The 16,135-nt window shown below is 41.2% G+C and overlaps 3 protein-coding genes across 3 annotated transcripts; all 3 read right to left on the reverse strand.

The window, feature by feature from the left end:
- Positions 1 to 3,113: 3,113 nt before the first annotated feature.
- On the reverse strand, positions 3,114 to 4,227 carry Osi16 (DUF1676 domain-containing protein Osi16). The gene is made up of 2 exons (XM_002058509.2): positions 3,906 to 4,227; positions 3,114 to 3,662 (listed from the first exon to the last, which is right to left on the reverse strand). Exons 1-2 carry the CDS (start codon positions 4,225 to 4,227, stop codon positions 3,148 to 3,150), a joined length of 837 nt encoding a protein of 278 aa, XP_002058545.1. The 3' UTR covers positions 3,114 to 3,147.
- A 1,623-nt stretch (positions 4,228 to 5,850) lies between these two features.
- On the reverse strand, positions 5,851 to 7,109 carry Osi15 (DUF1676 domain-containing protein Osi15). The gene is made up of 3 exons (XM_002058510.4): positions 6,650 to 7,109; positions 6,152 to 6,304; positions 5,851 to 6,083 (listed from the first exon to the last, which is right to left on the reverse strand). The coding sequence occupies exons 1-3, from the start codon at positions 6,969 to 6,971 to the stop codon at positions 5,911 to 5,913; spliced, it is 648 nt and encodes a 215-aa protein (XP_002058546.1). The 5' UTR covers positions 6,972 to 7,109; the 3' UTR covers positions 5,851 to 5,910.
- Positions 7,110 to 8,263: 1,154 nt separating this feature from the next.
- On the reverse strand, positions 8,264 to 9,604 carry Osi14 (DUF1676 domain-containing protein Osi14). Its single transcript, XM_002058511.4, has 3 exons — positions 9,258 to 9,604; positions 8,960 to 9,165; positions 8,264 to 8,876 (listed from the first exon to the last, which is right to left on the reverse strand). Exons 1-3 carry the CDS (start codon positions 9,497 to 9,499, stop codon positions 8,491 to 8,493), a joined length of 834 nt encoding a protein of 277 aa, XP_002058547.1. The 5' UTR covers positions 9,500 to 9,604; the 3' UTR covers positions 8,264 to 8,490.
- Positions 9,605 to 16,135: the final 6,531 nt, after the last annotated feature.

The raw sequence follows: 16,135 nt of genomic DNA on the forward strand, positions 1-16,135 counted from the left end.
CCTTGCTAATATGTAAGGACAACTCATTTTCTTACTAAAATTTCTCTGTCGGAAAATAAGTTAGGGCCACGCAAATATTTAAAGTCTTTCTCTGCAATTCTACTTTATTTTCTTCAATGGGTAGATCATATCAAGATATTTTTTAGCAGGAATATAAAAACTTTATTACGATTCTTTTTAATTTAGCTAGTTGTTTGAAGGCTTTTAACCTTTTCTTGGAATCTTGATCTTCCGTTTAAGGATAACTAAACGGCTTGCAAAGTCATTTCGACTTTGTAATCATGAACTAAGTTTAAACTTTTATCGACTTTCTTATTACATTAAAGTTTGCTTTGAATTCGAACTCTTATGAAACTATGACATAAAGAAGTCAGAAATTATATAGATAATTTTAATAGATACATTAACGACAGAGCTAAACCCTTTCAAGCTAACTTATTGAAAAATGTAAGGCTATATATAATACTTATGTTTCTTTTGTTATAAAAAGAAAAAAATCTAAATTTACTGAACTTCAATGAATGCAAGTCAAACATTTACGGAATATTCTTTAGGTCGAAAGACGGAACTTTACAAGTAGAAAAAGGTTACATTGTCTGAGCGTCGCCCTAGATAATTAACTAAGATACTTAGACACGAGACGGAGACTAACAAAACCAATTAAAATAAATGAAAACTTTTTTTAATGTACCATTTAATTTACAGCTGAGATTTTCTAACAGTGTTCTTATGCGAAATATCCGTCTGTTTCTTATAGTTTTGCAGATTTTTCTTTCGAATTTTATCCAGGGCAGATCCATGACATGATATATATCTACACGCATATTTTACTTTTACAACATATTTTTTCGAATATAAACTTAATGAAGTTTATTTTCTAAAATATTAGCAATACTCATATACAACAAAGTAAGGGGCATTATCAGTTGCTTTATTTGTATATAATCATAAATAAATAAATAAATAAATAAATAGGCTTGGTGCGCATTGATAAATTGATAAGCAGGGCTTTGTTCTATGGAAATTTTCCTTTGTAATGGAGGCGCTCTAGGCCGCCGGCGCAGGCGTGGTTGTTGTAGTAGTGGTAGTGGTTGTTGTTTTACTGTTTATCTTGTTTCTAATCCAGTTCTTGATAAGGAAGCGCTTTGGTGGCTTTGTGGCAACGGTATTAGTGACCACTGTGGTAGTAGCATTAGTAGCTGCGGCTTTATTATTCCAGAATTTGGCAAACTTGAGCAGTTCTTCAACGTTTACTACTTCGGTGGTGTCCGTGGGATCCGCCACCGACTTCAAGCCGGTGGGTTGAGCGAATGGATACGGACTTGGACTGTAGCCCGGGAATGGATAAGGCGGTGGATACATAGGCGCTGGATAAGGCGAAAACGGCGGCTGGCTGTACGGGCACTGGGAATATGGCGTCGAATATGTCATGGGGTATGGCATGGAATATGTCATTGGAGCTGGTGCGGCGTAATATGGCATGGGATCGGACATAGGCTGTGGATGCTGATGATGATGATGATGTGGAGGCGGGCGTTTATTTTGTGCCTGAGGGCGTTTGGGTTTCTTTGTCGGGCGAATCTCTGGCTCTGGCTCTATTTCATTGTCGTAATCCAGCTCCCTAGACAGTTCGTCTTCTAGTTCCTCGATTGTTATAGGTGCCTGCTTTAACTCTGGATCCTGCTCTACCAACACCTCCAACGTAATGGACTCCGTTTTGCCTGCCGCCGTTGCATTCGACCTAGGCGGCACAACTGTCGGATTTGCCGTGCAAATTCTGGCTGTGCATAGCACCAGGAATACAACTGCAAAGCAAATGCTATTGACTCGACAATTTTTACTAGGCTTTCCTTATTTCTTACCACTGTAATGCGCCTTCATTGTACTGAGCTATGAAACAACTGATCATCCCATGCCTGTTCCGCGCCTTTTATGACAAAAATCAAACTTGCCTTTAATTAGGTTAGAAGAGAAACTAAACATTTGTGAATTCGCTAATTTAACATTCACACGTGCAGAACTACATTCTACGATCTATTGACCGCCTTAAATCTGTTAATGAAATTGTCACACTATCCCAAAAAATTGAATAATTGATTCAGTTAGAAAATTGCTGCAGACAACTATATTCTTCTTCTACGACTGTATATCAAATATTCTTTGATTTATAGCTATATATATGTATATGTATTATATATATATGATGTTGTATTTTGTACCCAGGGAAGTTAAAACTACATAAGATGGAATTTGTTCAAATTTGTAGCTTAGGCTGAAACACTTTCTTTTTTCATTAGAGCGTGGCTAATTTGATTAATTGACTGTCTCTAATTACAAAATTGTAATTTAAGAAAAACCAATTGTGTATAGAAGTTCATTTGGATTTTATTTTTGATAAATATATAATATATGCCACAGCAAGTATATATAATATATATATATTATATTAACACTATCGAAATCCCAAACAACATTTCGTATCGGCTGGACAGGGCGTCGCGCTATCAATTTCCACTCCGCAGTTATTTAAGCAGAGGCCCATGTCATCGCAAACTGAAAACAAAATCCAAAATTGAGCACGTTAAACGTTGTTTTCCTCAGTTTTTACCTGTGTGCTCACCTTCATCGCCATTGGCAAGGACTAGAAGCATGTGAAGCAAATACGTGCAGAGAAGAAACTTAAACATTTGAAAGCAAGAACGGCAATTGGTCTGATGCAAACTAAATATAATAAAATATTGTGACGGCTACTTGAATCGAATTGAATTATAGGCAGCGATTTGTCGCACTACCGAGTATAAATTCCTTTCCAAGAGGGTTGCTTTATTGTTGCACGAAATGTGGCTAAGACATCTATATATATTTATTTTAAATATATTTGGATAAATATATTTTATATATTAATTAATATAATGTGTCGAAGGCATCCCCATTAGCTATATATATTAAATATGTTGTACATCAATCATAACTTGTTTTGGGTTGGATTTCTCAGGTTTTTTCAGTTTCGGTTCTTGATAAAAAAATGATAAATGGCTTTTCTTTAGTTTCTTGTTACTCATTTGTTATTTTTTTTCGTGTTTCAATTCAGTTAAATACAATAAATAGATTGATAAATAATATAAATAATTAAGATAAATATTTAAATTACAACGCCTGCAGCTGGCTGGGCTGCTGCAGGTGGAGCGAACGCGCATAGCCGCCATAGCCATAGCCGCTGCCGCTGCCGCCAGCTGCGGCCGCAAAGTGTGGACTGTGGGCATGCCCATCCTCGTGGCTAACCGAATGCGAGTGGCTGGACGTGTAAACGGGCTTGGCCACAATCTCGTACGTTGTGGACTTGCCGCCGCCGGCCAAGCTCTTCAGGCCAAGCACACCGCTGAGCGTTAGCGCCATCAGCGCCGTCATCAGCGCCTTGCCGGCCATCATGGCAATCGCGCCCATGCCCAGTGCCATCATCATGCCCTTCATCATGAGGCCAACTGCCAGTAGCGCCTCCATGCCGCCCTTCTTGCCAAACTTGTGTTTGCGTCCCTCCTCGAGACTCGTCTCGTCCAGCAGACGAAAGCGCAGCACGCGCGTCTTCAACAGATTCTCCAACTTGGCCATAATATAACCATTGAGACGCGTATGCGGATCGCTGGGATAGCTGCGTGCAACCTCTGTTCATATAGAAATGATTGGAAAAACACAATCTAAATTTAATATGCCCTATAAATTTGCCACGAAATGAATATCGGATAGAACTAGACGTTTCGTACCCCATAAAGTGATATATATATTCTTAAATTCTCAGTAATTTAGGGATGTAATATTCTGCCAATATACTAGCAACAGCATATCAAAACAGACTACTATATTATGTTGTTTCTGTTCGTCTCATTACAATTTAAGACTTATCTTACCAGCCATTAGTTCGGAAGTCTTTAGCTCTGTGGCATTCTCATCCTTGACCACACTCACGCCCGACAGAAGTTTCAGCTCCTGCTGCTCGGCCAGACGTTCCATGATCTTCACAAATTCGATTTTCAGGCACATCCAACTGAATGTGGATGTCTCACACTCATTTAGACTCATCGTTGGATTCCTTTGGGTTGGTGGCAGCGTCTCCATTTGCACTTGGGGCGCCGCTGTTGTGGGCTGTACGCTTGCGGCTTCGGCATATTTGCATAGGAAACAGAACCAGGCCAGATAAAACAAATACTCCAAGGTCTTGAGCAACAACATGCTGTTTGGCTATGGTATGTCCAATGATTTGTGGTACTCTTGAGCGACTGCAGCAGCTCATTTTTATGGTTTTGCCTTTTATACCCATTTCCCTTTCACTACGCACAGCACCCAAAAGTCATTGCCGCGCTTAGTTTACCCGCTGTCTTGGACTTTTTCTAATTACCCCACGATTTGTGGTCGAAATTCTTCCCAGAGTCGTTCAACTGCGTCCAACTAACTGGGCAACTGGCCAACTGGGCGGCACTTTCGCTTTCCTCTCTGCCACAACGCTCAGCGTAGCGCAACGTGCGGCTAATTTTTGTCACCAAGACCCTCTCTGAGGAGAGTCTGCCCCCATCTTAATGAATTTTCTGATCTAAAATGAAAACTCACAAATACCTACATAATTATGGAGCAGATAAAAGTCGCGTGCCTCGAACAAAGTACATTCATTATTTTATAACTAGGAACATACAATGTCTCTTTTAGCCAAGTTGGATCGGCTAACTAACTGGGCTGTATTTTAGCTAATATCATTTTAATTTGTCTGTGTTTGGTAGCTGGAATGGTTCACTCTCTCGTCAGGCGTGTGCTCATACTCATAATGATGATAATTATTGTGATAATGATAATGATGATGCTAATGACAATGATAATGATAATAATAATGAATAATAACTCATAACAGACAAATGAGAAATAATAAATATGATAAATACTGAATAGCAATAATAATGATATATAATGAATGATAAATAGTGAATATTATATAATGAATAGTATTCAATAAATAATAAATGATGAATGAAAAATAATTAAAGTGATGACATAAAATATAATTATAACAATAGTTGATGACTTAAGGGAAATCACGTATCAAGGAAATGTTAAAAGTTTAATGTCCTAAAAGACTGGCTGCTTTTTATTGTTAAGCACAATTGTTTAACTTAGATGGATATATTTGCCTACTATGCATTAGAAATTTCATCAGCCTTGAAGCATTAAACCACGTTGTTAAATATCGATTGTTTCATTGTTTTGTTGCAAGCGTTGTTGTTCTTCATTTTAGTTCTGCTTACTTTGAGCTTTAAGACATATTTCATTCCCGCCCTGATTAATGGGTAAATCAGTTGCATTTCATGAATCATTTTTATTCAATTGCTATAAATTATTTTAAATAAATACTTAGTAAGTAAACTCTTTAGCAGACATAAGAATTTCTTGCTAACATATCGTTTTCTTTTCTTGTGATTTTTTTTGTGATTTTTTTCTTAGTTTTCAATTAACTTTCATTTATGAACCTGAGCTGCATGTCTGATTAGAGAGCATGTTTGATTGTGCAATAAATATGGCGCAAGCATTATGTGTGTGATCCGTGTGCGTTATCCTGAGCTTACCAAGTCGTCATTGATTTTCGTTCATTCATCGTGGATTTTTATAAGTTATGTTTTTTCTCATCTTAAAGTTTTCTTTTTTTTTCTTTTTTTTTTTTTTTGGTATGTCGCAGCTAACTAACTAAGTATAACTAAATAATTATTGACTACAACACTACAACGAATTTAGCCATGTGGAAGTTTAAGTCTCTTGAGAGGGGTGGAAAATAGGGTTAAGGAAGGCGAGGAAAATGGGCAGTAGAATGGAAAGTTTTTGAGAGTGAGAGTGGAAGTGGAAGGTAGCCGGCTAACTGTGTTGCTTGGCAGCTTAGAAGGGCTGAGCCAGACCGTAATGGTTATAGGCCAAGTCGGCGGCGCTGGCCTGACCGTTGCGGTTCCAGTCGGAGTGCACAATCTCGGCGTTCAGGGGGCTGCCGGTGATGTAGGCGGTGGTGATGTGATCCTTCTTCTTGGCCAACAGATCCTTGAAGAAGGTGGCACCTGCAACAAACAGATAGAGGTTAATAAAAAGAAGGTCATCTAAAGTATGCCCAATGCCAGACACTTACCAGCCAGAATGAGGGCAAGGAAGGAGATGGCCAGAGCCTTCAGCGAGATGAACTTGATGATGGTGAACATGATCTTGACAACGACCGCCTTCTTCAGTTTCAAAATCAACAGCAATGGCAGCAGCATTTTCTTCATGCGCTTGCTGCGCGATTCTGTGTGTGTGGAGGAGAAGGGCGAAATTGGAAACCGAATTGTAATTAGGAATGCGGCTCAAAAGTATGCAAAGCCAGCTGGCCAAATGGTTGCCTTCAGGCGCGGCCACAAAGTATGCAACGCGAGTCGAAAAAATCAGTCAGCCAACACTTGGGTGCACGAGGCGTATGCGCAATTTCCTGTGGCAGCAAGCGTGGGCCGTGCCAGCTGCCCCAACTGCTTGCAACAGCAAATCGACTGTCAATCGCTGTGGCAACAAAGTTGCCGTGGCACAAGCGAACAGCTCGAGTGAAAGTTAACTGATTTTGTATGCTCGAGACGTGGCAAACGGCAACGTGACTCACCCTCCATGGCGCGTCCGCTGTAGACATTCTCGGCATTCTCATCCTGCTCATCGCCAGAGAACGCGAGATTCAGCTCATGCGTTTCCAGATAGCGTTCGGCGCGATCCTCGAACGATTCGAGACCCTTGGCTGAGCCGAAGCTGCGGCCCGTTTCGCTGCGATCGATGCGCAGTCCGCCGAAGAGGGGCACAGACTCCTCGTTATCCAGCCGGTTGAGCATATTCACTAAATCCTTTTCGCTGCTGTCCTGCGAGGGCAGGGCCAGAGCGCCAGAGCACACAAAGCTCGCCACGAGCACCACACAAACGAATTTCGCGCACATATTTTTAAATATTTTTTGTTTTGTTTTTATTTGGAAAGGGAAAGATATATTTTTTCTTGGTTTTTATTCGACAGTCCTTGGTTAAGCACAGCGTTCAGCGCACACACACTGCTGTTGGCTTTGTGAATGGAAATTGCTTTGTGATTAATTGAATGCAATGGCCCGCAGTTTTATACCTTTTCGATGGGTACGCGTGCCGCCGGCTACGGCTTCGTCCGATTTGGTGGCTAGAAATCGCGGGCCAAAACGCAGCACTGCTGCAACAAAAACAACAATTTATGCAAATTTTATGCTTATGCTACTTCGACACAAAACCAATGGCCAATTGGGCACCCACCAAATGAACATTTCTTGACCATATTTTCGGGCACGTCCCACGTGTCAACGCAAACGAAAGGGAAGTCGCCGAACGGTTTGAATATTATTTTTTCGTCTGTGCGCATATATATTTTATATAAGCAAATGCCCCAATTGTCTTTGGGCTTGGGCTGGGTAAAGGGGCAGGTGCTTGGCTCACCGTTAGCCGATCGTAATTGGCATGCAACAGCCACGCCCCAAAGGAACGTGACTCCCATTTGGTGATGTGCCACAGATTCTAGGGCTGGCCCCTGGCCGTGCCGGTCTCTCATTAGCCATGCCATTGAATTTCATTAAACGCGATTATTAGCTGCCAGCTGCCAGTTGGCCCTCCATATTTGGTATGCCGCGCCAGCAGCTGGCTTAATGCGCGTTTTGGCCCAGTTAGAGACGCGCTTTCAACCGACGCTTTCGATTTCATTCTCTTTTAGTCAAGTGTCTGTCGTCGTTTTCTATTTCAATTGCTTCTAAATCTTTGACAAATCTGCGCAATAGAAAGCTAAATTGTCGCACATGCACGCATAAACAAATATCTCGAACCGATCGCTTTTTTATGCGCATAAGTAGAAAGTCGACAATTAACATGCCCCCATGCCCATGCTCAGGCATGGAATATTTCACTTATGAGGCGTGGCATCTGCCAAAACCAAAACCAAAATATGTATTTTGTATACACACACACACACACATTTCTATATTCAATTGGGCTGTTTGTGCTGCGCCAGCTCGAGAACTAGCCAAAAGTTTTCTTTAATGCTCAAAAAACTTGTTGTCGCAAGTGTCGAGTGTCAAACGCACACACACACACACATACACACGCACACGTGCACATGCTTATAGTTTGTGACAGCAACCAGTTGTTGTTGCCTGGGAAAGTCTTGCCACAGTTCTGGGCTGCAATTAAAGGCCAAAATGCCCGCCAAGATTGGACCAAGTTTAAGTTATAAATCGATTTTATTGTCATGACTCTTTAGCTGATGTGTTGTACAGTGTTGTGTCTTGCAGCTTGTACAGTGTTGTGTAATGTGAAATTAATTAAATAAATTAAACAGTTAATTACGCGTCAGCTTCACGTCTCGAATAAATTACTACAAGCTAAGTTCTTTCTCAAATTAAAAAGGCACATTTCTGGCCACAAAATGCAGCCACATTTGCTAAGGGCTTACTGCTGCTCCTGCTGCTGCTGCTCCTCCGGCTGCTGGCCGGCATAGGCCAGCTCCTGGGCATTGTCGGCGGTAATGCTGCGCGCATAAGGATATGCCGAGGATGAGCCCGAGCTCCAGCCGGCGCTAGCGGGCGCAGACCAGGCATTCGAGTTGTAGCCGCCATAAGAGCTGCCGATGCCGGCGCCGCCGAACTTGTTGCCAAAGCCGCTCAGCAGACGCGAGCCGCCAACCAGTATGGCCAGGAAGAACGCAATCTTGGCCACGACCACAGCCTTGAAGGTCAACAGAGCCAAGAAACCGAGCACCAGCGGTATGACGGCGAACAGCTTGGCGCCAATAGCCAGAGCGATGGGTCCAATCATCTTCTTGATCTTGCCGCGGCCTGCAAATAGAGCGGAGAGAGGGAGAGTGGAGAGAGGAGTAGTACGTGCAGCTCTTCTAAATATTTCGAAATATTGAAAGTACCTTCATCCAAAGCACGTGCCACCTGCTGTGTGGTCTCGGCGGGCAATTTGAATTCCAAGTTGTGGCTGCTCAGGAAATCGCTGGCGCTGCTTATGGCCAGATCCACCAGACGACTGTTGCGCTCCTCATTATTCTGTGGCAACTCCGCGTAGATGTCCTGCTCGCTGAGGGACTTGCCGCTGCGCTGCACGGGACTGGCGGGATCTCTGCAACGGAAACGCAACTTAGAACACAGCTCGCATTGAAAAAGCACAATATTCCCAATCACTAAAGTTCACTTTCACACACACGCACACACCTTTGGAAGGTGACGCCATTGATGAGCTCAATGTTGTTGCTCCTGGCGGCGCGATTCAATGCGGTAATGCCCTTGACCGCCAAACAGGTGGCCATGTCATCGCTCTCAAAGCAGGCGCCCAAATAGCGGGCGGCCCGGCCGAGCGTGTTATCACTTTCGACGCGGTTATCTTGCACACCGGGCGCGGCCCAGGCACAGCTGGCCGCCAAGAGGCACACACAGGCAATGGAAAACACTTTCATTTTCGAGAATTGAGTTTAGTTTTCTTTAGAAGTTTTCACGCGACGCGTTTTAATCCTTAGCTGCTGACTGGCTGCTGCTGCTGGTGAGCTCGAGATGAATTTGATGCCTAGCTCTGCGGACGTCTAGCCTTTTATATTGGGCAGCTTTTCTGGCAGCTGCTGCGCAGCCGACGTCGACGGCGGCGGCGTTACAAAACAATTTAAAAGTAAATTAAATAAAAAACCAAGCCAAGCCAGGGCGCAGTCGCAGTTGCCGTCAACTGCGGAAGCTACCAAAAAAGGTAAAAAGAAAAAATGACGCGAAAAAAAGGCACTGAGCACATGCATAAATCTAGGGAACAACAACAACAACAACAACAATGGCCCCAAAAACATAAAAAGAGAAGAAAAAGAAACAAAAACACTAAAAATAAAGTCAACTTGTTTGTTAAGTGAATATGCTCATTTCTTCTGCTGCTCGCGCTGACTGCTTTATTCGACAGCGTCGACGTCGACGTCGACGTCAGCCGCGACGTCAACCTCAACGCAGACGTCAGCTTCAGCCTCAGCTTTAGCAGAGAGAAACTTGCACTTGGACTTGGCCAGTGGAGCGAGCGAAGCGCTTGGCTGAATCGCTCAAAGAGCGCAAACAATTGGCATCATTGGCTGTGGGGCCCCGCATGGACTCGGGCAATTATGGCATATTTATCTCGCATATAGTACACGCCTTGCTGCTAGCCCCTCTCTCGTTGGGGGTCCGCTTTCATTCGACTCGCGTAACACTCAGATATTTGCTAATTTATTGATCCGGTTGCTGCATATTTTGAGCCTGCGCCATTTACGGGCGGGCTCCGCAGAAATGGGTCATCTACTGTTTGCCCTTTTGCCGTGGCGAAAGATTGTTTAGCACCTCTTATGATCATCGGCGTGTTATCAGAGCTGTGCCTACTTTGGGGCATGTTGCAATGGCAGGTGTATACTGATTTGGCCAGGTGCTAATTATACGCAATTTGGCAGCTGATACAATTTGTTAACATCGATAGATTTGAGATACTTGAATGGAATTTGCGCCAAGCAGAAGATTCATTTGCATTGCAGCCATCTTTTCTATTTTTATCTGATATTACACCAGAATTTACCATGTTAATTAAATCCAGGGGGTACAGCTGCAACTGTTCCACACTCGCTTAAGCCAAAGACAATAAAAATTAAGTTTTCAACTCCACGTTTGTGTGTATACAAGTTTATAGTGTTATCAATTTATTGAATATTATATTAATAAATATTAAATATTTCAAATAACTTTTAAATCCTTGTAGTATTCTTATTTTCATAAAGATATAAATTGTGATACATTTTTTTCAACTGTCTGCAAAACCCTTTGCATATATGCGACACAAAACTTCGATTAAGAAAATATGAAAAAGTATGAAAAAGTTCGATACATACTCGTAGAACTTATCAACACTGTTAATGAACCAACTGCTAATTGCTTAAGTTGAAACAAAAAAGGTGTTAATAAACGTAAATGGCGAAGATCTTAAGCGTCTGGCCACACTTAGAACCATTCTGGTCAAACTCTCTTGAGACTAGCTAATGCTTAACTATCATGCGCTATCATGTGAAAAACACTTTTTGGAATCTCTAGGAATAATTAGCATTTGTTAAGTTCTGATTTAACAGCTGCGTTAATTCACATAAGATCGAAAGCCTTTTTTTTTTGCATATTTAATTGACATGCGCTCAAACACGTTTTCAACTGATTCATCATCAATGTTTTCCCAGTCACGTTTTTTGCGCTCACACGCATGCAGACATTCCGACATTTCTCCGGCGTAGAGCTACATGAATTAAATCTTTCAAGTTTCAGACAAAATGCCGTCAATAAAAAATCGAAATAGCACAAATTGTATTTTGTCGTTTTGTTGTTTTGTTGTTGTTTTTTATTAAACCTTATTAAAGCCGAGCCATTCAAAAACAAATCCAAAAATAAACAAAAAAACATAAAAGTCTCAATTCACTCACTTTCATTTATATTACAACGAAATGCGACACTAAATGAAGTAGTTGTTGTTGTTGTTGTTGTTGTTATTGATGATAATGTTGTTGTTGTTGTTGTTGTTATTGCTCTGTGGATTTAGCTGAGCCCACGGGCGTCGGCTTGTCACACGCTGCGTATGAGTGACGCGCCTTTATTTTCGGTTATTGTTTTAGCTGCCTAAAACCCGACAGCAACAACTACAACATGAGCAACATGAGTAAATGCAAAAAAGAAAGTGCGCTAGGCATACCCCATGCATACCCCACACTATATATATTCATATACAGTCCCATGTGTGCCGCGGGTTTGGCCAATGATTCACCTGTTGCGCCTCATTTGCATAGCTGCAGCTGGAGGCACGCCAAATATTTCATCAGTTGCCACACACCTGAGCCGCTCTACACGCATTCATTGATGAGATAGCTCAACTGCCAATGGCTGACCCCTGTCGCAACTCCTGCCCCCCTCATCTGACATCCCCTTTTATACACTCTGCTGTTTAGCTTGCGGTCCAGTTTCGCATTCATTCATTGACGTCGTTTAAGCGTGAGTGAAAGTTATGTAATTTTCTGTGAATTTTGCAATTTGCAATGGCCACTAAAAACCTGATTTCGCCGGTTCCTGCCGCAACAACAAAAACAGCGTAAACCAGAAAAGGTGCTCCAGTCGGGAGTGCTCGACTAGGACATACTCCGAACCGAGCTTCTTCCTGTATATACATAATCAAATTGCTTCCTCTTCTCTTTGTTCTACATTATTAATGGGAATCTTGATTAACTTCAGTGCTAATAGTTAAATTTGTTGGGCCTAAATAGGGCATACCAAGGCAGACTTTACTTATATACAGAAGAAGAAAGGAAATATAAAAGATATAATAAAATCGAACTGCAAGAACATATATTTAAAACTTCGAGTCTCTCTCTCTTCCCATTCCTCTCAAGCAATTATCTTCTTTCTCAGCTCGTAACTGCTTTCTTCTATCTGTTACAAAACATTTGCACAAAAGCATTCTACCCTCTTTATTCACTTGAAATGGGTTTAGGGTATGACAAAATGTATATTGTGCATAACGTAGTTATCAATTGTTCAGTTAAATGTCAAATCAAATGGGATTTCTAAACGCCAATCATATATATAAATTTCTCTTTTTTGGCCAGCACAGCTTTTGACAGCTGTTGCTAACCCTTTTACTCTCATCGACGCAGGCCAACAAAGGCCTTAACGCGGCCCTTGCCAAATCTGTCTGCCAGATATTTCTATATAGTATATATTGTTGTGCATATACAAAATTCATAAGCCTCATATCGTGTGCAATTTGTTGACTCGCGTCACTCAATTAGCCGCAACAAGTGCCCATAAACAAATTGGCCCGCATACTTTCGTCGTGGGTGTGGTCAGCTTCGTGTAAGTCGCATTATAAATACCCTGTAATCGGAGCGTGCGAGTGTGGTAAAGACAAACAAGGCCCGAATAGAGATAGCTGATTAAATTTGTATTTATATTATTTTTATTACATAGATTTTGTACTATGTAAAAAAATTAGAAAAATTAAATTATTTAAATCTGAGAAATAGTAAGTACAATGCCCAATTTTATAGGCAAGTTAATCGCCATAAAATACCCTGTCTAAATTATATTCAGCTAGCAAATGGAGATAGTTAATTTTGATTTTTAGCATACAGGGTAACCTGCTAGTCGAGCAATGGCTATGCTGTAGACGTTATTGTTGTTGTTGCCAAGTTTACTTTTGGAATTAGCCGGACACAGTTTGCAGCTGAAGTTGGCAACGCTGCGCAGGGTGTCTGAAGGCAGTCAGCGTGCGTTCTATTGACCCATTTGCGTGTTTGCATGCATACAAAACAAATACATATACAAATTTTGGCATACCAAAAATACAGGGCAAGTGGAAGAGAGGTAGGCGAATAACAGGCATATGTTCTTATTTGTCAAAACTTATGATCTTTGAGCTTTTGATTTTAGCACCTATTTTTATGATGATAAATATTTATATATATTATATATCGTGTCATTTGGGAACAAACAATTAGAAGAGGTTGCCAAAATCTGTTTTATATATTTATTTTGATTAATAATAATTTTAAAAAAATACTTCTGTGTTGAATAAATAGTCAATTATAATAATCGATTAAACAATATAAATTAAAACAATATTTGTTATAAAATATTGACGAATTTAATTATAATCATATACAGAACTGTTATAAATACATATATAAAAATGATATGACTACAAAATTAGGCCATCTTTATTAATATTATTATATTATATAATATAAATATATATATATAATGTACATAATGCTTGATATAATTTCTATCCTGACACTTGCAAACACTGTTAAGAATTTTTCCTGGCTTGGCAATAAATATTTATGCAATGCCAATAGATTAGATGATTGATAATGTACATAAAATTGGCTCCCAGTTTACATCACATGTTTCTTTGAAACTCTACTCTACTCAGCTTAAATGTTTACCTTTTATAATAAGCATTTACCCACATAAAAAACTTCTACTATATTAGGTAAAAGGTGTGGCCCCCTTCAACGCCCGCTATCATATAAAAAGAAAAAAAAGCTAAAAGTAGCGAGAGAGAGAAAAAAAAAAAACAGAAAAAGAAGCAGAGTTTTGGTAAGTTTTTTGGGTTAAACGCGTAAATACCGAGAGGTGAAATTGATTTTCTTTTCATTTGCGCAAATATGAATTGTCAATATTGTGCGTAGACGTCGCCAGTCTGAGAAAGTGCAGCGTTAACTTCTTGCATGGAGCAGACCTTTTTTTTAGGGTTTGGGCTATTGAAAAATTCATGGGCACTTTGCCCGAACAGCCACACAAATTCAATACACTTTGCCGCTGACATTGTGGCCAAATGTTGGTTAAGCAATTGGCCCCAAACCCAATGTGCGCACATTTCCTGACCAAATCTATAAATTGTGCGCCTGTGGGAGCGCACACGCTTTCACAGGGCCAGGCCAAGGGCCCAGCACGGGCCTTACACAGCATACAATGGCAATGCGTTGTTTAACTTAAGCCATTTGCTTGAGCCTCAAAGAAAGTGAAATTGATGACACAAATGCTCAAACAACAAATACTTCAAGCCGAAGTTAGAGTTTTTGTTTTCCTCTTGTTCGTTCGTGTGGCATCTATGCTAAATGGTCTGGTTAGGTAATCTCGTGAGAGTCGCAAACATTGCGCACTCATCGAAGCGTCCAGCGTTTACTACACCGAGAATGTTGTCAACCCAACAGACTGAGATGTTACGATAAAGCTCCAAGCGTCGACAGCACCCGCCTGCAGCTTAACTACCAACATTTTTTGCTATTTTGGGTTGAGGGTATTCTGAATTCTTCTGTCAACTCGTAACAGACGTCTCTCTCCATGCTGGCAAAGCTCTTCAGTTTAATCAACGTTAAATGTTTGTAATACGAGAATGTACGTGGCTATCTGAAGTATCTTTTTTAGTTGTTTAGTCCGATTTGTTACCACGGACGGGTAGGTATGCAGATGGACAGACAGATGGATATGTATCTCGAACTCAGTTTTTCATTCTGATCAAGCAAATATATCGGAGATGCTTTGACCTCCCTGTTACATACATTTGCACAAAATATTTATGACCCCCGTATCCATCAGCAATAAGTTAATTGTTAATTTAGAAATAATTTCTCCAAAACAAGCAGAACAGGGTATCATCAAATCGAGCTTAATTTCTTATTTGTTTTGTTACCTAGAAAGAAGATGCGGCCAAGACAGAGGCGACGCCTTGTTGATCGATTTTTTAGATATGCGGTTAGCATGCGACTTTGTTGTCGGCGTTAAACAGCCTGCAATTGTGTTTGGCTTTGACTGTGCGAGTGTGTGTGTGTGTGTGCGTGTGTTTTTACCATAAGCTGTGCGCCCTACAACTTTCACTTGTGTGTGGCGCAAGCTGAGGCCGTCCCAGCCGCAGCTACGTATGGCCACAGTCCATGACTCGTGGTGGCATTCTCGGTGGTATGTTGAATAACTTTCAGTTCTTCTTCTCCGTTTTTATTTATTTTATTTTTTTGCTTCTCTCCAGTGCTTACATAAAGTAATTAGCTGCAAAGTAAGTCAGGTGTGCATAGGTAAAAACTCTGCTAGCAGCCCTCGCCACCCAAGACGTTGTTGTTGACTGCATCTGCTGCATGCTGATTGATTTGTGACGACCTGTTTGTTGACTCTGCTTGGCTTTTACATAAGCCCTTCATTTACTTGGATTGCAACACGGCATTTGCGGAAGTTCGTCTTGGTCGAGGCCGCGGCGTCTTGACCAAGTCGTCGCGCATGCGCAATAAACCGTTTTTATGCATAACGGCTCTGTGCACGCATTGACGCATTGACGCATTGCCGCATTGTTCGACCTGACTTTGGGTCCACGTAACACCATTTGCCCGGGCCCAGCTCGTGCATGTGCTAATTAATTGTGAACAGAGGCAGTTGCCGCTAAAGCTTTTTTTTGGCTTTATTTCGGCCTATTGGCAAAGACAAGCCAGGCATTTTTCTGTGACTTTGCTTAGGGCTAAATACCTCTGTGAATCACGACTCGGGTTGAAGTCTTTCTCCGCCAAAGTGCT

This window comes from Drosophila virilis, chromosome 2, assembly GCF_030788295.1.
Source record: "Drosophila virilis strain 15010-1051.87 chromosome 2, Dvir_AGI_RSII-ME, whole genome shotgun sequence".
NCBI lineage: Eukaryota > Metazoa > Arthropoda > Insecta > Diptera > Drosophilidae > Drosophila > Drosophila virilis.

Excerpts from the sequence above, each read along its gene's own strand:
- Osi16 (XM_002058509.2), bottom strand. The coding sequence starts at position 4,227 with ATGTTGTTGCTCAAGACCTTGGAGTATTTGTTTTATCTGGCCTGGTTC. Across the intron at positions 3,663-3,905 it reads GACTTCCGAACTAATGGCTG|AGGTTGCACGCAGCTATCCC; the intron begins GTAAGATAAGTC and ends CTATATGAACAG.
- Osi15 (XM_002058510.4), bottom strand. The coding sequence starts at position 6,971 with ATGTGCGCGAAATTCGTTTGTGTGGTGCTCGTGGCGAGCTTTGTGTGC. Across the intron at positions 6,305-6,649 it reads CAGCGGACGCGCCATGGAGG|AATCGCGCAGCAAGCGCATG; the intron begins GTGAGTCACGTT and ends CCACACACACAG. Across the intron at positions 6,084-6,151 it reads CCTTGCCCTCATTCTGGCTG|GTGCCACCTTCTTCAAGGAT; the intron begins GTAAGTGTCTGG and ends TGTTTGTTGCAG.
- Osi14 (XM_002058511.4), bottom strand. The coding sequence starts at position 9,499 with ATGAAAGTGTTTTCCATTGCCTGTGTGTGCCTCTTGGCGGCCAGCTGT. Across the intron at positions 9,166-9,257 it reads AATGGCGTCACCTTCCAAAG|AGATCCCGCCAGTCCCGTGC; the intron begins GTGTGTGCGTGT and ends TTTCCGTTGCAG. Across the intron at positions 8,877-8,959 it reads GGCACGTGCTTTGGATGAAG|GCCGCGGCAAGATCAAGAAG; the intron begins GTACTTTCAATA and ends CTCTATTTGCAG.